Source organism: Rhinoderma darwinii, chromosome 5, assembly GCF_050947455.1.
Source record: "Rhinoderma darwinii isolate aRhiDar2 chromosome 5, aRhiDar2.hap1, whole genome shotgun sequence".
Lineage (NCBI taxonomy): Eukaryota > Metazoa > Chordata > Amphibia > Anura > Rhinodermatidae > Rhinoderma > Rhinoderma darwinii.
Window position 1 is genome coordinate 322,552,581 of NC_134691.1, and position 27,220 is coordinate 322,579,800.

A 27,220-nucleotide genomic window follows, 5' to 3' on the forward strand; every position below is an offset into this window, starting at 1 on the left:
TTTTTTAATTTTTTTAAATATGCTCATTCATGTTTGTGGGATTTGTGTGTGTAAGGGCATATTTAAATGAACATTGCCCCCCCCCCCCACACCAAAGTCCGTGAAGCTCAGATATTTGATGAGAGGCTTAGCTTCATTGAGGCATATACCACACAGTATACTTTTTATTTAACATGGGAGCCTATGGGTGACATGTGCCACTGTATGGAATACGTGACCCCTTAAACATATACGTCATGGGCTACATTAAACGGATGCCATAATAGTCTATTTCTAAGGCCTTGTTCACATCTGCGTTGGAGGCGCAGTTAGGGGCCACGGATACCACTGCCGGTTTTTCCTGGAAGCAATGGCACAGCATTCTGCGCTATTACCAAGATTACCGGAAACAATAGCGCAGAATGCTGTGCTATTGCTTCCAGGAAATACCGGCAGTGGTATCCGTGGTGCAACGAAACCGTCACTTCCAGTTTTCCCTTGTTCTGCTCCTCTGATGGAGTAGATCAACTGAAACCCACAATGCAGGTATGAACAGGGTTTAGCTTTAACTATCCTAATTTAGCAATGTTGCATTTTTAGGATTAAAAAATTGCAGCATGGGACACAATAAAATCAGGCCATTAGTAGGAAGCTGCCGGTCAATGAAGGAGACACACTTGGAGGGTCTGGAGAAGATATGATAAGTCTCGTAGTCTCATGGTCCTGTGCAAAGTGCATCATTGCAATTTTCTTAATGAACAGCTCTCTGACTTTTCTGCCATAGTCATCGCTACATGCGGTCCACACAGTGGTCAATGCCATGGTGAAGAACTACACTTTATATAGGACTGTACAACAGTCCTCACAGCCTTCTGCAAAAATTGCTGATCCCATCCCTGTAATCATAGCTCCTACTTCATGAAGTTAGACATGATACTACTACCAAATGCTGTGGCCAATGGAGGGGGGGGGGGGTATGTGTTTACATATATAATCTAGAGATGGGGTATAGGTCTATGAATACCAAGTACATGTATTAATAAATACTGCCATCTATGCCAAATCATAGCCACATTCACTGAGATAAACGTTCAAGAGTTACCAAATATTAAAGGGTAACGCTCTCCAGGTAGACCACTTAAAGGGGTATTTTCACCATATTATGGGCTATCAATATGTTATGACAAAAATGTTTGATTGATGTGGGCCATATGGGTCTATTGGCTGATGTCCCTGCGCTCAGCTTCACTTGCGCCTATGATAGTCAAGAGGCCGTCCGGGTGTCTCTTAAGTGAAGCCAAGCATGGCTGGTGGTAGACCAAGGGGCACGCCATCCCAACTTATCAGAAATGTATTACATATCCTATTGATACTATAAGTTACGAGGGTCAAACTATTTCCTGTACTCCCTATAAGTGAGAGAACCTAAACCTTTTCAACCAGAAGAGCAGAGACGGCTCATGTGTGGCTCTTGCCTGCTGTGGAGCCCCTAAAAGTGTGCAGATGCGTTTAGGTGGCAGATGCACCCCCTTAATTCTCTTTATAACATTGTAGGGTCAGACAGGTGAAAGATATCCATCAACAATGCATTGCAAATGGTTTTGCTCTGCAACTGATTGCAAAAGGGATGACAAATTGACATAAGTTTGCGTCAAATTTTTAAATCTGTCACCTATTGGTGTAAATGATAAAAAACACCAAAAAAAAAACCAGGTCATCATGTACATGAACCGATCACAAAAAAACTGATGTAGACTGATACGTTTGAGTCCAATCCGAATAAATAGGATCCGTTGACTTATAACAATTAAAATGTAACAATTTTTTTTAACCAATAATATGCTGGAGAACTCACAAGTGTGAATAGAGACTAAGTATAATAAGTTCTGTAATGTCTAGTGATATATTTGTATATATGGCCGGAGAACGTATTGTCATTTCCTTTTCCATTTCATGACTATAACTGATGTGTTCCCTGCTTGACTCAAACTATATTTAGACAAACCTGGTTGTGGAGTTTTTTCAGTCTCCTACAAAGCGCCATACTGACAGATGCATCTAGAACAATCACTGGCTTCCAAAATGTATCCAGAAGATTCACTAAAAAGCCTCTGATTTTCATGTGTAATGAATCTGACCACTTCAAGAACTGACACGTCATTACTTTAGAATAAAACACCAATGAAACCCTCATTATGGAACAGAAAAAAAGATCCTCATTGTACATTGAGCCTGGACAACAGGTGCCTATAAAGCTCCTGTGGGACTACTAGTCCCAACTTATTCTATAAACCTTTCAAACAATGCTCAGCATACAACAAAGTACACACACAATACCCTAAAGACATATATGAAACTTATGGAACTTTCCAACAGTTAAGGAACCACAAGTCCCCAGATGACCTGTCTGGGCTTTGTAGTTCCCCAGATGCCGATCAGTCACAGGCTGAATAAGAGTATTGAAAGTATAGAGTAAAACAAGGCAAACATCACAAATAAACAAACAAACAAACAAACTAACAGTACAGAAACATATATCACAAATAAATAAACAAACAGTACAGTATCATATTTAATAAATATCACTACATAACATAAATGTAAAAGGGACCTCTACCTGTATAGTGGGGTTCTCCAGTACATCCATGTGGATCTCCTGTGAGGCTGAGGGGGTCTTGGACATGTTGTTTTGGACCATTTGAAAAAAAGAAAAACTAAACAGCAAAAAACAGAGATTGAATTCTGCAGAAAAATGCACCAAGCAGAAGGGTCCTCTACATCCAAGCAGCCTGCTCTTGTTATATTGCCTGATATGGTATCATGGTAGAGGAAGGATTAGTCCCAGGAAGGCTGCTGCCTGCTTTCCTCTCCAGATCCACTTCACTCTCTGTGACTTGTATGTAGCAAGAAGATCTCACAGCTGAGCCACCTCCCAGGCAGGCTGGAGACATAGAGGAGGAGTGGTTACCCTGCCTGATCCTTCCACACATCACTAAGACATGCACCAAAATAGGGTGTCTGCAGAACCCCCAAGCCTTGATCCCAACTCTGTCCCTACAGCCCTGCATGCAGCCCCCCCCCTCCTACTCCTGCTTGCTCACCACTCTGCAACAATGTATCCATGACGCATGTGCACTGATAGAAAGCAGAAATACAATGTAATAAAATGAGATTTCAGCACCCACTGCACTTCATCAGTGAGAAGAACAGCAGTATAGATGAGAATGACCATGACAGCATGGAGTGATCTATCATAGAGGAGGCCAAAAGCCATCAGGGTGTCATTAAACGCAGGAGGTTTTCACATTAGACAAAAGCAGCCATAGATTTATGTGTTTAAAGTGCTGGAGGTCAGATATTAAATCATGCGGAGAAGTGGAATGTTGGGAGATGTTGCAACTTTTGTGTTTTTGTTAAATAAACAGAGAACTTTAGAATTTACTGTGTTTTAGGAGAAGTTTTCAGGAGTGATCTACAGAGGGCTGAGCTGTCATTACATCTGTCAGGTTGCTGCACATTGTACATACAGAGCTGGGAGATGTGGAATTGCAAAATACTAATGTAAAAAGTGCAAACGGGCAGTGATTCTTAGAATAGAAATGGCGGCATTACTGTATATACCGGTTTTGCATGTGCGGTACCTCATAGTTCAAGTTTGTACCATAGGATTTCACTTCTGTATTTTCTCCATTGCAGAAAAACAAAACCAATAAAAACAGCAATAAGACACCCAAGTTTTTTGCCGAATAAACTGTATTAGAGCATGTTCATATGTGGCAGAATTTTTCCGTTGCTGCAAATTTGTGGCAATTACGCAACGAATCTGCAGCAACATTTCCATATTTGACAGTAATTCAGACGTTGGATATCACTGCGGACTTGCAGCAGATTTCAGTTTTTGCATTTCATAGGCTGAAATCTGCAGTGAAAATCAGTTGTTTCTCCGCTGGCGGCAATGCATGCTGCGGAATGAAAATTCTGCCCGGCAACCTAAATTCGGCACTATTATTTTTCGCAGTGTCTGAACTAAGTTAACTAAAAAGGTATAGAAAACAATGGAAAAAATGGCTGCTGCAGATATCAACTGCGGACTGTCCGCAGCGGAATTCAACAGCAATTCCGCCACGTCTGAACATGCAGGTACGAACACACACAGCGTTTTCAGGGTGGATACGCTGCATCAAACTTCGCAGCGTATCCGCCCTGAACACCGCAGAGAATGCTGTCAGAAAACTCTCCCCACATTGTGGTGCGTTTTTTCTGGCGGAATTTCCACTGCATAAAGTAGTGTCAAAATTTAAAAAAAAAAACATTCATACTTAGCCCCTCCCTCTTCCCTGTGCGCAGTCTGGCTTCCTTGGATGACGTTGCAGGCCACGTGACCTCTGCAGCCTGTGATTGGCTGCAGCGGTCACATGGAATGAAACGTCATGCCACGAGGCCGGACTGGAGAAGAAGCAGGGAACTCTGGGTAAGTATAACTTTATTTTATTACTTGCGATTTTTGCGGCTGTGATTCTGCTGCAAATGTCACAACACACACCACTTTGTTGCGGGTTTTAAGCACCACATTGAATTCAATGGGGAAAATCCGCAACAAAAGAGCTGCGATTCAGCAGCATTAATTGACATGCTACGGCTGAAGAAAAGGCACTGCAGCTCAATTTATGTGCATTTTTTTCGGCAGCTTTTTGCCGCTGTTTGGGGATGAGATTTGTTGAAATCTAACACTGTTGCTACTGTAATACACTGCAGCTTTTCTGCAATTAATCTGTTGCGTAAAATCCGCAGTGTTTACGCTGTGTGTGTTCATACCCTAAAAGTGTAAACCAATCTTACAGGTCTCACTTGGCTGGCTCCATCACTCCCATCGATATTGAATGGAGTGGTTTTGTGAACGCGTGACCACCGCTCCATTCAAACAGGGGACACTGGACCCTCATACTCATGATCGGTGGGGGTCCTAGTGACAGATCTACTTAGATTTGATCAGTATAAGGGCAAATCCCCATGTGGCGGAATTGCTCTGGAATTCCGCTGCGGACACTCCGCAGCGTTAATCCGCAGCGGACCCGTATCTCCATTGCCTTCCACTGCTTTTTAGTAGTGTTCGTTTAGACGATTCGGAAAATTCCGCTGCGGAGCATAGGCTGCGGTGCGGAATTTGGTGTCCGCAGCATACAATGGATGTTGCGGACGTGTGGCGGACTGGTTGCGGACTCATTGCGGAAGTTCTCCATTGACTTCAATGGAGATTCTAAGTTCCACAATTAAGTCCACAGATGTCACGTACATGTTATGTGTGCTGTGGAGCGTATTGGTTTTTTAACATGACATTTCTTCATTCTGGCTGGACCTATGTATTTCTAGGTCTACAGCCAGACTGAGGAAGTCAATGGGGCTCCCGTAATTACGGGTGACTACGTGTGTGCACCCGTAATTACGGGAGCGTTGCTAGGCGACGTCAGTAAATAGTCACTGTCCAGGGTGCTGAAAGAGTTAAGCGATCGGCAGTAACTGTTTCAGCACCCTGGACAGTGACTTCCGATCACAATATACATCAACCTGTAAAAAAAATAGAAGTTGATACTTACCGAGAACTCCCTGCTTCTTTCTCCAGTCCGGCTTCCCAGGATGACGTTTCAGTCTAAGTGACGGCTGCAGCCAATCACAGGCCAATCACAGGCTGCAGCGGTCACATGGACTGCCGCGTCATCCAGGGAGGTCGGGCTGGATGCCGAAAGAGGGACGCGTCACCAAGACAACGGCCGGGTAAGTATGAAATTCTTTTACTTTCACTAGGGAAAGTGCTGTCCCTTCTCTCTATCCTGCACTGATAGAGAGAAGGGAAGTACTTTCACCTCAATACGCAGCGGCTAGTCCGCATCAATTTACTGCACATTTTGGGCAGATCCGCCACAGAATCTGCAACGCAGATTCTGTGCGGCATTGATGTGGACAGTTGCGGAACAAATACGCCACGTGGGGCCATGCCCTTAGAGTATGTTCACACAGCTTATTTTTGGCTGTTTTTCGGGACGTAAACGCCTGAAAAATGCTTGAAAAATCGGAAGCAGAATGCCTCCAAACATCTGCCCATTGATTTCAATGGGAAAAGCGGAGTTCTGTTCTGACGGGGCCTCATTTTAAAAAAATGGCACATAAAAAGACGCCCGCAAAAAAAAAGTGCATGTCACTTCTTGAGACATTTTTGGAGCCGTTTTTCATTGACTCTATAGAAAAACAGCTCCAGAAACGGCCGTAAAAAACAGTGAAAAACGTGAATTGCTTAAAAAAACGGCTGAAAATCAGGAGCTGTTTTCCCTTGAAAATAGCTCCGTATTTTCAGAAGTTTTTTTCTAAGCGTGTGAATTCCGCTGTGGACAGTCCGCAGTGGAATTCTGCAGCAGCCGTTTTTTAAATTTGTTTCTATAAATTTTTAGGAAAGTTAGTTCAGACGTTGCAGAAAATAACTGTGCGGAAATCAGGCTGCAGTGCAGAATTTCCCCTCCGCAGCATGCTCATGAAGAAGCGGAATATCACTGCGGATTTCAGCATTTGTATTGCAAGAACTGAAATCTGTGGCAAGTCCGCTGTGATATCTGCAACGTCTGAATTACCTGTCAAATATACAAATGTTGGTGCAGATTCGTTGCGTAATTGCCCCAAATCTGCACCAACATTTGTAGCGGAAAAATTCCGCTACGTCTGAACGTGCCCTTAGGGTTAGATGAGGTGTCAGAGGCACACAGGATACATAGAAGCTGCAGAACAGGAACTAAGCAAACATTTTTATAAAAGTCTATGAGAAAAGTGCTTAGTATCAAAATATATACATAACATAAAAAAAGTGGCACTAAAGGTTTCCATAGCCTTTAACCCCTAATGACCACCAATAAGCCTTTTACACAGTGGTCACTAAGGGTATTTATGCCACGCGCTGCAATGATGTTATATGTACCACATGGTAAACGACATAAATTTAAAACGTAAAAAACAATGGCAGCATTGCTGGTTTTTTTCCACTCCCCCTAAAAAAAGTTAATAAAAGTTAATCAATAAGTTATATGTATCCCAAGATGGTGCCATTAAAAAATACAACTCGCCCCGTAAAAAACAAGCCCACACACGACTATGCTAAAGGTAAAATAAATGTGATGATGAAAAAACAGAAAAAAAACAAATCGCTTGATTATTCAGGCCCAAAATAGGCTCATCACTAAAGGGTTAAGTCTGTGTGAATAGTTCTCTATCAGCTTAAAAAGGTGAAAACAAAACCTACAAATGACAACATACAAAAAACAATGCAATACAAAAGGGAGCAAGAAAAGTCCAAGAATAGCAAAATAGTAAAATCTTTAAGGCTGGGTTCACACGACCACTTTAACGTCCGTAATCGACGGACGTATTTCGGGCGGAAGTCCCGGACCAAACACACGGCAGGGAGCCGGGCTCCTAGCATCATAGTTATGTACGATGCTAGGAGTCCCTGCCTCTCCGTGGAACTACTGTCCCGTACTGAAAACATGATTACAGTACGGGACAGTTGTCCTGCAGAGACTCCTAGCATCGTACATAACTATGATGCTAGGAGCCCGGCTCCCTGCACTGTGTTCGGTCCGGGACTTCCGCCCGAAATACGTCCGTCGATTACGGACGTTAAAGTGGTCGTGTGAACCCAGCCTAATATATATCAGTTAAATACAATACAAAGTAATACAAAAACTTTTAAATCAGGAACATATACAGAAATAAATACATCAAGGGCAAGATGGAAAAACACCCAGTGGTATACAGAACAAGCACCTACAGTCACCGCTAAATCACTGTAATAAATGCAATAAGTTAATATAGAGATAATATAAATTATAATGAAGAAGCAATAATACTACACAGGGTATACAGGTATAAAAAAAAATACTCCCACAAAAGAGATACACAAATAGTTAAACATTAACAAAAAAAGGAGATATATGCATGTGTGATATACAAAATGGACCCATATATAGGTAAATAAAAATATATATATTGACCTGCGATAGATACTGAAGGTGTGAAAAAACAGCCCAAAGAGGTCCCTAATGCATTGACTTCAATGGGTGACTAGGTGCATGAAAACGCACCAATATAGGACGTGCAGCGAGTCTCACGCAACGGACACTCGCTGTGCGAAAACTCACGCATGTGTGAATAGCGCCATTGAAATCAATAAGTCTGTGTGCTGTGCGTTATTTCAACGCACAGCACACGGACGAGAATCAAGTTCGTCTGAATGAGCCCTAAGCCTATCATGTATGATACTGTCTGCTGGGGCCCTTGTATCTAAGTCTATCATGTGTGATACAGTCTGCCGGGGCCCTGTATCTAAGTCTATCATGTGTGATACTGTCTGCTGGGGCCCTGTATCTAAGTCTATCATGTGTGATACTGTCTGCTGGGGCCATGTATCTAAGTCTATCATGTGTGATACTGTCTGCTGGGGCCCTGTATCTAAGTCTATCATGTGTGATACTGTCTGCTGGAGCAATGTATCTAAGTCTATCATGTGTGATACTGTCTGCTGGGGCCCTGTATCTAAGTGTATCATGTGTGATACTGTCTGCCGGGGCCCTGTATCTAAGTCTATCATGTCTGATACTGTCTGCTGGGGCCATGCATCTAAGTCTATCATGTGTGATACTGTCTGCTGGGGCCCTGTATCTAAGTCTTTCATGTGTGATACTGTCTGCCGGGGCCCTGTATCTAAGTCTATCATGTGTGATACTGTCTGCTGGGGCCATGTATCTAAGCCTATCATGTGTGATACTGTCTGCCTAGACAATTCATCTAATTCTATCCAGCGGTGCAGCTATAGGAGCCTTAGTCCTATAGATATGCAAATTATTTTGGGCGAAACGCGCGTCGAGGATCTCTTGTCGACCAAATCGCCACTGTCACTTTCCATCATGTCTCAGGTTATGTCGGCTGCATTGATATTTTGAGTCTTCTTTGCTGCCCCTATCTTCTATATCCCCAGCACTTGGTGCATTATTTTGCATGAGTGACTTATACATATTGGTCAGTATTTGACTGATCCATGCATTAGGGACCTCTTTAGGATGTTTTTTTTTACGCCTTTAGTATCTATCTCAGGTCAATATATATATATATATATATATATATATATTTATTTATTTACCTATATATGGGTCCATTTTGTATATCACACATGCATATATCTCCTTTTTTTTGTTAATGTTTAACTATTTGTGTATCTCTTTTGTGGGAGTATTTTTTTTTTTATACCTGTATACCCTGTGCAGTATTATTGCTTATTCATTGTAATTGATATTATCTGTATATTTAGCTTATTGCATTTATTACAGTGATTTAGCGGTGACTGTAGGTGCTTGTTCTGCATAACACTGGGTGTTTTTCCATCTTGCCCTTGATGTATTTATTACTGTATATGCTCCTGTTTTAACAGTTTTGTATTACTATGTATTGTATTTAACTGATATATATGAAATATTTACTGTTTTGCTATTCTTGGGCTTTTCTTGCTCCCTTTTGTTGGCATATAGGTTGTTTATCTTTACAAAGGTGGACCTTTCAATTCGAAGTAATTTTTCTATGCAAAACTGATATTGTTCTGTCAGAAAATCTGATGTGGACTTGGCCACTCCCGGATGTTATAACTGTTATAGTTTGGGGTTGTCTTGCTGGGAAATAAATCTGCCACCCTTTACTGTCAGGGGAAATTGTAGAGAACCATTCCAACTACCTGATGCTGCTACTGTCATGTTTGATGGTCAGGGTGGTGTTTGACTTATTACAAACGTAGCATTTTTTTTATGTCTAGAGATCTCATTTGTTTCATTAACCCACTGAACTCTTTTCTCACTCTTCCACATACTTTATGGCACGCTGTAAATGACATATTGTATAAGTCTATTTCAAAATTGTCTCCTTATGCCACTGCCCTATAAAGCTGTAACTGGTGAAGCACCAGGCAGCAGATGTCAGCTTAGGCTATGTTCACCCATTGACTTTAATGGGTTCCGTCGGCTTTTCAACTGGGTGTCCGTGATTTTAGCAGGAACCAAAGTGTAGCATGCTGCGCTATTGTTTCTGGTTATCCCTGCCAGGTCTGCAACAGAGGCCCATAACGGAGCCTCCAATGCAGATGTGAACAGGGCCTTAAAGGGGTTGCCCCATCAGTAAAATTCCCTTTCGTTCGGAAGCTCCCGTTATGCTGAGCTGAACATCGGGGGTTCATCGTAATAGCTCTTGGCACAGGAACCCTCTCTATGATGTCCATATTCATGGTACATATGGAATATATTCCTCTTATGAGAAAACTCCTCTACATTAGAGAGGTGTGTAGTACTTTGGTTGCACTTCTGAGATACTTTTCGACTTCCCAGAAGAATTGCTGCTGTACCCTTGGAATCATTTTGGCAGGTTGACAAGTCCTGGGAAAATACATTACTGTCAAGTAAAGTCTTCTCAACTTGGAAATGTCTAGAGAAACAGCTTCATTAAAATTCTTCAAAACTTTTCTTTCCTATTTTCTGTTATTTAATGGGATCTTGGAATAGTGTACAAACGTTTTGGTGACCACTTCACAATGGTGGAAACATAGCAAAATTTTGATGAGCTGAATCTAACTATCAATTATATTTTGTAAATTGATAAATAGGGTTGTCCAGGGAAATAAAAACATCTCTGCTTTTTTTTCGAAAACAGTACGGCACCTGTCCACGGATTTTGTGAATAGTATTGCGGCTCAGCTCCATTCACTTCAATGGAGTTCAGCTTCAAGACCATACACAACCCATGGACATGTGTGGTGCTGTTTTTGGAAGAAAGCAGGCATGTTTCTCTAATCCTGGACATCTTTAATTATCCAAGAACTGTGTTATGTTATTACTCAGTAAATTGTTTTTTATTATCATAAACCACTCAGTGTAACAAATATGTTATGATTGGGTGTATACACACATGCTGCAAAGTAAGAATGTTTTCAAAAATAGAACTGATAATAGTTTTTTTTATCAATTAACAAAATACAAAGTCAATAAACAAAAGAGAATGTAAATCGAATAAATATTTGGTGTGACCACCCTTTGCCTTCCAATAGTGCCGCTAATTGAATTGTACATACTGGTAGAACCCATGTGAAGTTTAGGATATCTTCAGGCACGACAGATTTGTTGTAGAATTTATTGAAAAATCTATCCCATACATCTGAATTGGCGTATGTAATCCAGGGGCGTAGCTAGGGGGGGGGCAAGCGGGGCATATGCCCCGGGCGCAGTTCAGAGGGGGACGCCAGCGTCACCTCCTCCTGCACTATAATTGTACCTGTGTCGCAAGGACACAGGTACAATTAGAAGCAATGAATGACCGGGCACGTTCCGTGCCCGGCCATTCAGCGCCTCTCCACGAATGAAGCGACTGGTACCTTTTGTACCAGTGACGCTTCCGTCGATGAAAGGCGCTGACTGACTGGCAGGTAAAGTCATCCTGCCCAGCCAATCAGCGCCTTTCATAGAAGAGAGCAGGTCTCCATGAATGCCGGACGGCGTGGGAGCGGGAATAAGGTGAGTTTGAAATTGTGTTTTTTTTAATTGTAATAGACGTGTGGGTGTATCTGTGGGGGGGACTTTGTCTACGGGGGGTGTCTATCTACAGGGGGACTATATCTACAGGGTGACTATATCTACAGGGCTGGGCTATATACAGGGGGACTATATCTACAGGGCTGGGCTATATACAGGGGGACTATATATACAGGGGGACTATATATACAGGGGGACTATATATACAGGGGGACTATATCTGCTGGGCTATATACAGGGGGACTATATCTACAGGGGGGCTATATACAGGGGGACTATATCTGCTGGGCTATATACAGGGGGACTATATCTACAGGGGGACTATATACAGGGGGACTATATCTTCTGGGCTATATACAGGGGGACTATATCTACAGGGCTGGGCTATATACAGGGGGACTATATCTGCTGGGCTATATACAGGGGGACTATATCTACAGGGCTGGGCTATATACAGGGGGACTATATCTGCTGGGCTATATACAGGGGGACTATATCTATAGGGGGGCTATATACAGGGGGACTATATCTACAGGGGGGCTATATACAGGGGGACTATATCTACAGGGCTGGGCTATATACAGGGGGACTATATCTACAGGGGGGCTATATACTGGAGTGGGCTGTCTATAGAGCACCATATACAGGGGTGGGCTATATAGTATATGGTGCTCCATAGATAGCCCACCCCAGTATATAGTCGCCCTGTAGATATAGTCGCCCTGTAGATATAGCCCAGCCCTGTAGATATAGCCCCCTGTAGATATATTCCCCCTGTATATAGCCGCCCTATGTTTTTGCCTACCCCTGTAGATATAGCCCCCCTGTGTATAGCCCACCCCTGTAGATATAGCCCCACTGTGTATAGCCCAGCCCTGTAGATATGGTCCCCCTGTAGATATGGTCCCCCTGTAGATATGGTCCCCCTGTAGATATAGTCCCCCTGTAGATATAGTCCCCCTGTAGATATAGTCCCCCTGTAGATATAGCCCACCCCTGTATATAGTCCCCCTGTAGATATAGCCCACCCATGTATATAGTATCCCACAAATAGCTCCCCCTATAGTGCTCCACAGAAAGCCCACCCCTGTATATAGCCCCCTTGTACATATAGTCCACCCCTGTATATAGTGCTCCACATATATAGTATATACAGGGGTGGGCTATCTGTGGAGCACTATATACAGGGGTGGACTATCTAGTGGAGCACTATATACAGGGGTGGACTATATGTACAAGGGGGGGCTATATACAGGGGTGAGCTATCTGTGAAACACTATATGTGGAGCACTATATACAGGGGTGGGCTATATCTACAGGGGGCTATATACAGGGGTGGGCTATTTGTAGAGCACTGTAGGTGGAGTTATTTGTGGGACACTATATACAGGGGTGTTCTATATGGGGGCACTATCTACAGGGGCTCTATGGCAGGCACTATCTACAGGGGGCTCTATGGCAGGCACTATCTACAGGGGGCTCTATGGCAGGCACTATCTACAGGGGGCTCTATGGCAGGCACTATCTACAGGGGGCTCTATGGCAGGCACTATCTACAGGGGGCACAGTGTGTGTGTGTGGGACACGGTGTATGGTGCTATTATAATTAGAGGTGCAGTGTATGGCACTATTATATTTAGGTGCCTAGTGTGTGGTATAATGATAACTTTATATTTATTTATAGGTGCAGAAATGTTGGAAAAGTGAGAAGCTGAAGACATGTGAGCGGCAAACTGCAGAAATGGACCGGGAGAAGTCATCATAGAGGTCTGGACCAAATGGAGAAAAATAACTAGAATCTGAGACGTCACCGGTGAGTCACTTAATGTAAATGTTCACTCTGCCTCTAATCAGCACTGTAGTCACTGTATGATCTGCAGAGAGATGATGGGTGGTATGATTATAATATGATTTATTTTTTGTGAAACGGCATCTCCCAGCATATCCTTACCATTGTTCGGGCCATGCTGGGAGCTGTCGTTTTACGCCGTACATACCTATACAGCAGGAGTTGCACTAAATTGAGCTGTATTTGTGCTGGGGCTGTATATATGTACCGAGCTTGGTTCTGGTGTTGTGTATAGAACCATATTGCTTGTGAAATGTACAAATAATTTTATGCTCGCGTTACATAAAAATAAATGACACGTCGATTGGTAGAGAAAACAAACACGGCGAGGGGGAAGGAGATGTCGGGAAAGAGGTTGGGGTGGGGGGGGGGGGGGGCGCCAAACTGAATCTTTGCCCCGGGTGCTGGAGAACCTAGCTACGCCTCTGTGTAATCTATCGAAGCTTCATAAAAGTCTTGGTATGCTTCTTTTTGATGCAGTGAAGCCTATTTGATGCTCCATTTGCATTCCAGTATCTGCCCCCAAGCATCGGCCCTTAGGGCAGGTTGACTATGTGTGAGCTTTTTTATGGGTGGGCTGTGTCTTTGTATCTAGATGTTATACTAGTGTACTATACTATACTGTAGTACAAAAGAAAATAAGACAAGTTCTACATAAAACTTTTATACATCCCCAAAGATCTTGTTTTCCTTAAAAACTCAGGGTCAATATTAGTATTGTACCAGATGTCTTCTAGTTTCGTCTTCTAGATTCCTTCTTCACTGTTTTTAATGAACTCTAGGATTTCATACAACAGAAAATATTTTATTTATCAATAAAAATATTGAACTTATTATGTGTTATAAATCATATTTAGTAATAGAATTAAATACTTGTGTACTAAAAAATTACATGAACCGCAAATCCCTATCTTAACATTATGGAAGGATTATTGAGAACACACACAGGACATCCACAGCTCAGTCAGTAGACCATGAACAGTCCACGCCTGCACTTCACGAGTGTCTCCATTGTCTCGAAAGCAGCATAAACCTTCCAAAAAATGTCCTTACCATATTATGGTATTATAATTACCATAATTGTCAAGCTGAGTTTCTATGGTAGTGATCGTCACTTGTAAACGAAAGTCTTTTTCATGCAGCGGCCACTACAGGGGATATGTTGTATTACATGTAGCACCAAGTGGATTGGGCTCCTACACTAGGCGCTGCCACTTGAATGAGTGGTGGCAATTGACAATTTTCCCTGTATCTGTCTGAAATAGACATTGCAGCAGTTGTATTATAAGGTCAACTCCTTAAACCCCTTCCCCCCGGGCAATCAGCTGGATGCTGCAGGTACAGTTGCGATAACCCCCGGGCCGCAGTAGAAATCCGCAGCAGACTTTTTTTCTTTGGTTTTTGGCAAAAAAACAATGGTGCAGAAAATAGCTTGCGGTGCGGAATTTACATTCGGCAGCATGCTCAGTCTTTTGCGGATTTTCACTGCAGATTTCAGCCTCTTCATTGAAACCTGCGGCAAGTCTGCTGACAAATCTGCCACGCCTTGATGAACCCTCAAATATGCAAATTGTTCAACAGATTCATTGCATAATTGCCCCAAATTTAGGGCAGCTGAAACTGTTTGCCACGTCTGGACATGCCCTTATAGTTCCCTGCACAATGGGTGACCCGGAATCACTGCTGGGCAAGCAATATGCTAAAGGAACTCCAGTCCCTTCGTTCTCATAATGTTATGGCATATCTAAGTAATAATTATTGTAATGCTGGTCGTATACGGAGTTTGTTGCCATCTTACAGCCTTATTGGGTAGGGCTGATTTAGATGTTTGTTATCTGTGGAACAAGTCTGTACAGAGTACCATGTTTGTAGCCTCCTGTAATGTATGTAGGTGCCATGATGCAGATTCTGTACACAACGTCTTTCATGTTATCTCAGCGTATGACTATAATTAAGGGATTAGCAAAATTGTTTACTTGTCAAAACAAAGCTGCAATTTTTCTTCCTTCCAACATAAAATTGGATGTAAAGTATTGTTATGTAAATGAGGGAAGGTTTAGGAAATGAGATAAGCTAAGTGAGTCTATCACAGGTAAACAATAGTTTCCGCAGCCCGTCCGCGCCGTAATCACGGACCGTACACATGGGTATGGCCGTGTGCAGGGGGCCTAGAAAATCGCTTATTAAGGTTTTGATTGCTCTATAGAAAAAAATTATTTCTACAAAAAGTCTAGCCTTAAAGTGTGAACATAGCTTTACCCTAGCCCCATGGGCAATTTTGTAAGAAAATAATCCAATATGAGATTATAATTTTCTTTGTATTGAATTATTTACAGTGTAAAAAACTTTTTTAAAAAGACAAATATATAATGCGTAATAATGAGAAATAAAAGAAAATATCAATAAACAAAATAAAAATTACAGACAATTATTTAGAAAATTATGCATATAAATTAAAAAGTCAAAAAGTTTTCAAAGACATTGGGAAATTTTCTTTGACAGCTAATCAATATGTGTTCACCACCCAATAATTATGGACGCTCAGCTAAGGGAGAGGGAGTGACTTATTTCCTGGAAGAATAAAGATTCGATTTTTGAAATCCAATATGGCCCACAGTGGGTAAATACAGGGGTGCATAGGTTGAAGTTGCACCGGGGCCCTGGTGCCTGAGCGGGCCTGACAGCTCCTTTAGAATAGATGACACCAGTATTATATACGCCATTTTTTGTGGGCGGCTCTCTTACAGATTTTGCATTGGGGTCAAGGACTATTATGCCCGATACCTTAAATGCCCGATCCTCGTTTCCCACACCATCTACTATTGGAGAACTGGTATGTGGCCCCATACACATTCCACCAAACTCGTCAGGATCTACAGCATGGTCTGCTTGAATATTTTAGCAATTTTCAAAGGAAAAATTTGCTTTCCATATTTTTTCATTTTAGCAAAAAAAAAAAAAAGAACAAAAACAAAAAACCCTCCTGTTCCCATAATGGAATTGTATTTCACTGTTTACTCTCTACAGTCACAGTTATAATGTTCATAAAAGTTTTTAAGCACTTAAGATACATTTTCTGAAAGAAAACTGCCCACATACAGCCCATTATTTCTACCTAAAACAAAGCACCTGTCATTGTTCAGGGGACACTTACAATCTGCCGTGAAAAAAAAATTCACTTTTTTGTAGTAGAAAAAGGAAAAAAATGTCACTTTACCAATTCAACTCTAGGTGGCACAGAGGTTCAGTACTTTTACCTTAAAGGGGACGTCCTATCAAGACTTCTCTAACCCCGGCCATCAGCTGTTAACGCCGAGGGATGCTACGTCTGGCCACTCATTTCCCCGGTCATTATGAGACAACTCCTTTAAGCCACTGGGTCAAGGCAGCGAATGACATAATTTATTTGACCCATTGAATTTTAATGGGTTTCGTCAGTTTTCCGTCGGGGGTGTCCGTGGTTTTACCAAAAACAATAGTTCATCATGCTGCGATATTGTGTCCGGTAATCTCGTCCAGATCTGAGATGGATGCCCCTAACGGAGCCTCTAATGCAGATGTGAAGGAGGCCTAAGTCTCATTCACATTAATAAACACCTACAGTCATAATAAAAGATGCAACAGCACAGAAATGGAAACAAGTAAATGTTCCATCACATTATTGATCCATTTTTTGGTTATTTACAGAGCGATGACTTAGGACCCACATCTGCGTTGGAGGCTCCGTTAGGCTACCCAACTGCGTCAAGAAAGAACATGTTGTAGTAGACAATGGAAGCGTTTTTCCATGATGATTCTGACGTGAGAATTAATCAATACAAATGAGATAACGAGATAATAAAAATGTAATAGAATTATGGGAAAAGAAAAAGAATACTTGGAATTGTATCTGTGCATCTTCTTGCAGTAATACCTATCATTACATGTCAGCAACGCGCATAAGCTCTTAAAGAGTAACTATACTTACAGAAAAATTTTGATATGTCATAGAGACATATCAGAAGTTTTAAACGGTGGGAGTCTGGGTGCTGACCCCCACCATCACTGAAACGAAGGTACAGTAGTGCTCAGCTGAGTGCTCTGCACCTTCGACTGTGATCGGCGCTCCTTAGGGTATGTTCACACGGCCTATTTTCAGCCGTTTTTTCCGGCCGTAAACGCCCGAAAAACAGTCGAAAAATCGGAAGCAGAACGCCTCCAAACATCTGCCCATTGATTTCAATGGGAAAAACGGCGTTCTCTTCCGACGGGCCGTTTCTTTACACGGCCGTTTTGAAAAACGTTTTTGGGGCCGTTTTTCATAGACTCTACTGAAAACAGCTCCAAAAACGGCCGTAAAATACGCAGCGAAAAACGCTGCGAAAAACGCGAGTGGCTTAAAAAACGTCTGAAAATCAGGAGCTGTTTTCAAGGGCGTTTTTTACATCCGTTTTGGAGCTGTTTTCTATAGTCAATGAAAAACGGCTCCAAAAACATCCCAAGAAGTGACCTGCACTTCTTTTTCTGTTTTTAAAAATGGCTGCGTAAAAAAACGGCCCAACGGAACAGAATGCTGTTTTTCTCATTGAAATCAATGGGCAGATGTTTGGAGGCATTCTGCTTCTGAATTTGCAGCCGTTTTCGGCCGTTTACGGCCCGAAAAACGGCCATAATAGGCCGTGTGAACATACCCTTAGGCTATGTTCACACGGAGTATTTTGCCGAGTTTTTTGACGCGGAAACCACGTCGCAAAACTCGGCAAAAACGGCCCGAGAACGCCTCCCATTGATTTCAATGGGAGGCGTCGGCGTCTTTTTCCCGCGAGCAGTAAAACTGCCTCGCGGGAAAAAGAAGCGACATGCCCTATCTTCGGGCACTTCCGCCTCTGACCTCCCATTGACTTCAATGGGAGGCAGAGAAAGCATATTTCGCGCTGTTTTATGCCCGTGGCGCTCAATGGCCGCGGGCGAAAAATGGCGCGAAAATCGCCGCGAAAATCGGCGTGCAGGGAGAGGAAAATCTGCCTCAAAGTTCCAAATGGAATTTTGAGGCAGATATTCCTCCCCCAAAATACTCTGTGTGAACATAGCCTTAGGCTGAATACGGCTCATATAGAACGTCTATGAACTTGTCTTCAGCCTAAGTTTTCTTCATTGTAATTTAGTAAAATAAATATGAGCCCTGATTGGTTGTTGCAATAAATAATTAAATAAAACAAATAAAATGCTACATTTAGGTCTTCTTTAAACACACTATTTTTCTGTGTTTTTAAATACTTGTAAAAAACATCATAAATTTCAAATGTCTACTATGGCATTTTTTTACAATTGTTTTTGTTGCCATTTTTTATTATGTACATGCATTTTTTTGGGGTGTTTTCTCCAGGCGTAGGCCTTATTCACACGAACGTGTCGCTTTTGTGCGCGCAAAAGCCGCTGCATTTTGCGCACGCAAAAGTTACGTGTGGCATCAGTATGTGGTGCGTGGCTGCGTGATTTCCACGCATATGGCATCATTATGACACTCTGTTTTTATGTTTACAAACATAAAAGTAGCAGGTGCTTTTCTTGTTTCATTCATTTATTTTACTACTGCAGCGCGAATCACGCACGGCACACGGAAGTCCTTCCGTGTGCCGTGCGGGATTTTCGCGCACCCATTGACTGCAATGGGTGCGTGATGCACGAAAAACGCCCAAGTATAGGACATGTCGTGAGTTTTACGCAGCGCACATACGCTGCGTGAAAATCACGGACTGTCTGAACGGCCCCATTCACTTACATAGGTCCGTGCGAAGCGCGTGGAAATCACGAATGGACGTAATATACGTTCGTGTGAATAAGGCATTAATGAAAACCACTGAGAAAAACACCAGAAAAAAAGCCATACCCATGATGTTTTTTGAAAGAAATGCCAGTGACCTCCAAAACGGCACAAAAACACCACAAATTATTTTTTGCATTTACGGACCGGGCTTCTATAATTTTTAATGTGAGCACTGCCCATAAATTCATTTGACAGTCCGCAGCCCGTCCGCGCCGTAATCATGCACCGTACACACGGGTAAGGCCGTGTACAGGGGGCCTAGAAAATCGCTTATTAAGGTTTTGATTGCTCTATAGAAAAAAATTATTTCTACAAAAAGTCTAGCCTTAAAGTGTGAACATAGCTTTACCCTAGCCCCGTGGGCAATTTTGTAAGAAAATAATCCAATATGAGATTATAATTTTGTATTGAATTATTTACAGTGTAAAAAGTTTTTTTTAAAAGACAAATATATAATGCGTAATAATGAGAAATAAAAGAAAATATCAATAAACAAAATAAAAATTACAGACAATTATTTAGACAATTATGCATATAAATTAAATATAAATATAATTATTATTATTGTTTGATTTGAAACTAGAGAATAACCAGTGAATAGTTGATCGCTTCACCCAGAAGGATTTTCGGTTATTGTCCATGACTTTTGCTTGGATCTTCTGAGAATTTCCTAGCATGAGTTTCCCTTGGGTACAATTGAACTATTGACATGTCAACTATTAATATTTTAACAGACTTTAGGGATTATTGTGTTTTTATTTTTTTTATTATTATTTGCATATTTCGCTATGATATTCTTTACGCTGTTATCATAAACTTTTGGAGCACTGATATTTTTGTTTTGTTTTCTTCTTCATAAAGTTTGACTAGAAAAAGCAAAAATATATAAATGAATTTAATAAAAAAAATTGACTAAGATACTTTACAAACTTTATCAAGGTTCCAAAAAGTTGGAGGGCAGATGTTTTGATGAACATAAAATGTTAACTTTAAGAACATAAAACAGAAATACTTTTTTTTTTTTCCCGGTGGGTAACCATGAAAAACTACAGTGTGTTATTGGCTTACAACAAAAGTTGGGGTTAGCAACTATTTTTAATTTATATAAAATAAATTCTAAATTAAAATATTTAACTTTGATAAATATATAAACAAGAGTAAAACCAGTATTTAATTCAATCATTTAATTAACTCCCGTACATCTTACCAAGGAATACTGGGTAGTCTGATGATGTCACTTAAAGGGGTTGTCCCACAATTCAATTTTACATTCTCTGCTAGATTATATAAACCAAAACAATTTTTCATTTGGAATCATTTTTTAAAAAAATGCTCCTGTGTGTAGATATTGCGGTTACATATTTGTTATGGCGCCCCCTGGTGTTTTTTCCCTCATATATCTACCTCATGTACTGTATCCAAGGCTAGTGAAAAGACACTGCTTCTTGTGTACCTATTTTAATTAACTGGCCTGCACAATAGCAGGAATCACTCTGCCGCCCGTATTCAAGAGGATTCAGCGGTGGGACTGAGCTTCTGAGCATGAGTGACCACCGGCACTAGACATTTTAGGAAAACGAAGGAATACAAAAAATGCAAGGGAGGATCAGTCTACACAGGGTATAGAAACACATAGTTCTGCATAGGAGCTGTAAACACAAATCAGTAAGATATCTTTAATTTACTATAGATGGATTGGAATAATACAAATGTTATAAAATGATTTCCTTTAAAGTGTAGCTAAACGTTTGACAAACTTCTGACATGTCATAGTGACATGTCAGAAGTTTGGATTGGTGGGGCTCCGAGCACTGAGACCCGACCAATCGCTAGAACGAAGCAGAAGTGTTCGTGTGAGCGCTCAGCCGCTTCGTGCCTGTTCGGGTTTTTCCGGAAAGCCGATGTATCGGAGTACAGGCTCATAGACTTTCTATTGAGTCCATACACCGATACATTTATTTCAGGAAAAAGCCGAACAGACACGAAGCGGCTGAGCGCTCACACGAACGCTTCTGCTGCTTCATTCTAGCGATTGGTTGGGTCTCAGTGCTCGGGCCCCCACCAATCCAGACTTCTGGCATGTCAGACGTTTGTCAAACGTTTAGTTACCCTTTACTAAATAAAAAAAAACATATATTAGGCCTGTCTAAAAAAAATGTCTGATCTTCCACCACATATGGTTTTACATAGCATATTTCTTCTGGTAATTCTCCTTTAATGTGAATAAATGTTTCAAATCCCATAATCCCTGTGCAGCTTGTGAGAATTTTTGGGAGCAAATTGTATAAACTAATAAGTTAAAATGGCTGTGACAGCTAAGGGGTTAAATGGTAGAGAATCAGTTATCTCATATCTTGGTCGTTGATGGGAGAGGCCGACTGTCAATCACAGTGCTGTACATTTACGGCGCTAGTCCTCAACAGTAGGTTTTCGAGCGCCGGAAATGTACAGCGGGTGGTATCATGGGGTTAAAACTGCCTACCAATACGGCCTACCCGTTGGCTGCCGAAACAAGGCAAACGCCAAGGGAAGCCCTGACTTATGGCCAACGCATCTGACAAGAGGCGGGTGGGCTGCGTGCAGTGGTCACAGTTCACATCACGCTGGATTTACATTCCGTTTAGGGTACGGTCCCACGTTGTGGCGTGCGCATGCGGCCGATATCCCACTGACTTGCGGTGGACAATGGCCGCATGATTTTGTCAGTAACACCCGACCTTTGCCACTGTATATCATACAGTGGCATACGTCTTCCTTAGGCCCCTATGCTAAGAAACAATTATATTGCGTGTTACAGTATACACTTTTATTATTACATTTGATTAGAGTGCTGTGCACATGTATCCAGAGATTCACTTTCATTTATTGAAAATAGTGATGCTAAAGAATAACATGCGAAGGTCTCATGCACACTCCAGTGATATTCTTCAGTGTGCTGTTTTATTAACCCAGTCATTTATATGGGGCCATGTACACATCCGTTTTTTTGCGGATCTGTGTATCCATTCCGGGAATTATAGAACAGGTCCTATTCCTGTCCGTTTTTGCAGATCAGTCTTGGCCATGCTATTCATTCATCTGTTAATAAATGCGGACCGCACACGGAAGCCATCCGTGTGCGTTTCTTGTTTTGCGCATCCGTGATTTTCGGCTACATAAAGAGCCAGGTCTGTGTGCATACATCATGCATGGCTTTCATACATGCCGGTGGCGTCTTTCTGTTGGACTAGACTCATGCGGTGAGAATGTATATATACGTATCACTAAGCAGAGAATAGATAGCAGCAGCACTATGTGATAAGAGAGAGGCCTTGCTTCCCATTACAGCAGGCACCCATGTCTGTCATCACCTCCGTGCCTGAGATAGCAGAGTTCTGTGACCATACCTTTTAAGTCAAGAAGCCATTGTTTACATCAGACAAAGTCAAGTGGCTCATACCATTGTGCTCACGACCTTCATCTAACCTTCTGTTCTTGCATTGGCTTAGAAAACAAACAGGGCTGCCGTGTAAGATATAAAAAAGTACAAATATTGCATGAAATATGGAAATAAAATATGGCAGTCGATCGACACATATTGACAAAGTCCGAACTTGAAGTTCCTGGGCCCCGGTGCAAAGTAAGATGACCTCTTACCTGCCATGTGGCATCTATTATACTGGTGCCTTCTTATGTGGTGGAGGGGACCTTCAGGCATTATGTCCCGGGTGCAACAGCAACCCCTATAGCTTGCTGCCTGGTTGCGTGTCATTAGGCCACTATAGTTACACCCCTGAATACTGATTATATACGCCATGTTATTGCCGATTTATCAGAAGCATACACAGTTACATTGCTCCATCTCATGAATTATAGGATTACATCAGTTTTACATTTGAGACCTCCCGTGGAGACCCTCAAATCGGTAGGACATTTTTTTAATTCTGCAATGTTTTTTTTTTTATGCATTAGAGCCCCCCCCCCCAAAAAAAAATTGGTTGCAAAGGTGAACATACATATCAGTACCTTTATATTATATACTTATCCTATACATCGTAATGATGCATGCTGAGGGCCCTGAGAGTGAAGGTGCATGATAGGAGCTGTAACTTGTAGACACCGTGCAGCCTGATTCTGATCATATTTGATGAAAGGGAGGATGTACCGTATGGTGGGAAATGTTGTAGACACTTTTTTCTTTTTTTTATGGTAAAAAGAGCCGATTGTTTATGGTGGGGGTTGTTATGTAAGTAGTAATAAAAATCTGGGTCTGGCTGGTGGTCGCGAGACAGAGGACAGATGCAGGAGGCCTAAGATGAACGGTGTCCCTCACACATACGGCACACACAAGAGCTACACATCTAATACTGGGGAAGGGGCATCCCGCTGTGGCATGTGTTAGAAGAACACTTCTGCATGCCACGTGTTGGCCACCCATACTAAACTGCATGACGTAATCACGTATGGCAGTAAGAGAAGTCGCCTAATAGTGGAGTTTCCAACTATATATATAAATTACCAACAGTAAAAAAAATTGCTTGATGTAAAAAATAAATAGTAAAGCTGGATTCCCATGGCGGTGTATGCGACCTAGAACCCGCAGCGAATTCTGCTTGAAAAAACTCTAAAACCGTGCTTGAAAAAACCCCAAAAAGTCTATACTTACCCCCGGCCAATGTCATGGCAACACATCCCTCTGTTCTCCGGCCTCCTGGGACGATGCTGCAGCCCATGTGACAGCTACAGCATGTGATTGGCTGCAGTAGTCACATGGGATGATACGTCATCCCAGGAGGCCAACGTGGACGGAGAACAGAAGAAAGCGTCGTTATGAAAACAGACGGGATGTAAGTATTAACTTTTTTATACATTTTTATTAAAGCTTTTTTTTTTTCCTTATTTGCGGTGGAATCGCATTGAAAGCCGCAACACTTGGCTATTTTTACATTGAATTCAATGGGTAAAAACCGCTGCTCAAGAGCAACAAATCCACAGCATAGATTGACATGCTGCGAATGGAAAATCCGAACCGCAGCGCGGGCATGACACTTATTCAAATCTCATTCACTTTGTTGCTGCTGTAAAATGCTGCGGAATTTCCACACAGAATTCCGTTGCGGAAATTCCGCAGCGTTTACGCTACGTGGGAACCTGGCCTAATATGGCCTTACTAAATGCAGGCCGGTCACACGTCCAGAGAAGTAAATAAAGTTGAATATGTGAGTGCGCCATAGTCAGACTTACTGCCACACACACCAGTAATGTAATATATGGTCGAATGTAATATCTGCTCTAGTATCTAGGACACTGTAGTCTTCTTGGCACAGGCACACGCCACTTCTTTGATCTTGGGTTTTCTTGTTGGCCTGAAGTCTTCTCATTCCTGCAAATATTTATCTGGCCGTCTCCTCCGTGTTATATGTTAAAAATAAATGACCGAAAAAGAAATAAAGCAGAATTTATGTGCTGAATATAAATAAATACTGCAAATAAATTTATAACTGTACATTAAATCTACTACTCAGAAAGTCAAATAAGGCAAAGGAGGAGATTCTGGAGCACGGGGAACGCAGAACAATTAAGAACATGATGCCTTTAGTGATATCTTTCTACAATTTAATCAGCATTCAGATACAAAGATTTTACCACCTTCCAAACAGAGCTTTAATAAAGAACTTCATGCAGTACATCAAACTAGCAGAACCCAGAAACATAGCATAGAGTACTACAGTTTTCGTGGTGGGCCCTGTAGCAGACCTCCTGACTGCTATAGGGCCCATGGTGAGAGCAGGCCAGGCACAGAGCCGCTTTCCTTCCTGCCTGCTGACACCACTAGGGGGAGCTCACTGGCATACTGAGTTTTACAGCTTTCATTGAGTTCAGTACTGCCTGTAGAAATTGATATGCTGTAAGCTCCCCCTAGTGGTGTGAGGGTGATGTTTGGAGCGTGTTCACGTTCTGAGCGCGCTCCAAATATAGCGGGTATCAGCTGTGTTCTAGAGCTGACATCCGGGACTAATAGCCAGAAACAGCGATCGCGCTGTTCCTGGCTGTTTAACCCCCTCAAATGCTGCAGTCATTTGCGTCTGCAGCATCTGAGGCATTGAAAAGAGGGGGGCGGCCCCCTCCGTTATCGCACCCCCCTGCAATAAGATGGAGGTCGACGGTTGTCATGGCGGCCTAGTGACCTAATGAAGGCCCCCAGGACTGCCTTCACTCTGCCAGGGCTTAACAGAGGCCTAAAAAATTATAATATACTGCAATGCATTAGTATTGCAGTGTATTGTACCGGCGATCCAACGATCGCTGGTTCAAGTCCCTTAGGGGGGGCTAATAAACTGTGTAAAAAAAGTGAAATTAAGTTTTTTGTAGTGGAAAATATATATATATATATTAAAAGTTCGAAAGAAAAAAACTTTTCCCATTTTTCCTCTAAAGTAATGTAAAAAATAAAAACCGTAAACAAAATTGGTATCGCTGCGTCCATAATAGTCTGAACTATTACAATTAAGCGTTATTTAACACACACGGTGTACGCTGTAAATATTTAAAAAATGTAAACAGTTTTTTGTCAACTTAGCTCTTAAACAAAATGTAATAAAAAATGATCAAAAAGTTGTATGTACCAAAAAATGGTACCAATAAAAACCACAGCTCGTCGTGCAAAAAAGAAGCCCTCACACCGCTCAATCGATGAAAAAATGTAAAAGTTATGGCTCTCAGAATGTGGCGACACAAAGCAATTTTTTTTTAACAAAAAGTTTTTTCTTTAAAAGTAGTAAAATATAAAAAAACAATATAAATTTGGTATCACTGTGATTCAATTGAGCCACAGAATAAAGTTAAGTTGTAGTTTTTACCGCATTGTGAAAGCCGTAAAAAACAATCCCAAAAAACAATCGAGGAATCACAGTTTTTTCCAATTTCAGCCCGCAAATAATTTTTTTCAGTTTCCCAGTACATTATATGGTACTTTAAATGTTACTAATAGAAACTACAACTCCTCCCGCAAAAAACGTCATCTGTGAAAACAGAAAAATTGAGCTGTTACCCCTATAAAGATATATTAAGAAATGTCAGATTGTTTCTATGATTATTATTTGGACATTGTATGGCGGCATTATGGCACGTTATTGTGGTAATATTTGGGTTATATATGGTGCTGTTATTTCAGGATTGTATGGTGGCGTATTTTGAGCTCTGTATTATTATTATTATTATAATAATTTTGGTTTTATTTTGACATGAGGCACATTCAAAATTCATCACACCTCGCGCCTCACATCAGAAAATGGAAGAACTTTTGTTTTTATTACTGTTGGCAAAGTATCATTTTGGTATCGAAATCGCAATACCAAACGAAGTGTCGGTATTGAAGTCCAAATTTTGGTATCGTGACATCCCTACACTGTGGGTCAAGTCCCCCAGGGGGTTCGTGTGAAGACCTCCGGGTGGTCGCGAGTCACTCACCGAGGTCCCGGATCCATTCAATGCTGGAGCAAGGAGCTGACATCTCCTTGATCCAGCATTCACTGTACCCTGAGCGGCTCGACGCAGGCAGGCGGGATGTAGCGACATCATCGCGTCTGCCTGCGCTGAGTCACTCATAGCACACACCGGAGGAGGCGAAGGATCCACCACCCGGCATGGGAACGGGGATAGGTAAGTGATTATGCTATTTTTCTATTATGCACATATGGGGGCATTATACTGTATGGGGGGCTGATATTGCGTGGGGGCTGATATGGCATGGGGGGCTGATACTGCATGGGGGCTGATATGGCATGGGGGCTGATAAGATGGGGGGCATTATACTGCATGGGGGCTGATATGGGGGAATTATACTGTATGGGGGGCTGATATGGGGAGCATTATACGGTATGGGGCAGTTATGGGGGGTATTATACGTTATGGGGCATTATACTGTGTGGGGGCATTTTACTATGGGGCTGTTGGGCAAGGCGTCTGGGCATAGGCGCGCGCAGGGGTCTGATGATGATGATG

At 41.9% G+C, this 27,220-nt stretch overlaps 1 protein-coding gene across 2 annotated transcripts in view; it reads right to left on the reverse strand.

The window, feature by feature from the left end:
* Nucleotides 1–3,007, reverse strand: part of CACNB2 (calcium voltage-gated channel auxiliary subunit beta 2) — a 251,465-nt gene extending 248,458 nt beyond the window's left edge. For both annotated transcript variants that reach the window (XM_075827589.1, XM_075827587.1), the window contains exon 1: nt 2,597–3,007. In XM_075827589.1, the coding sequence (XP_075683704.1) occupies nt 2,597–2,677 (81 nt within the window). In that variant the 5' untranslated portion in view covers nt 2,678–3,007. The remainder of the gene's footprint in view (nt 1–2,596) is intronic.
* Between the last annotated feature and the right edge of the window lie 24,213 nt (nt 3,008–27,220).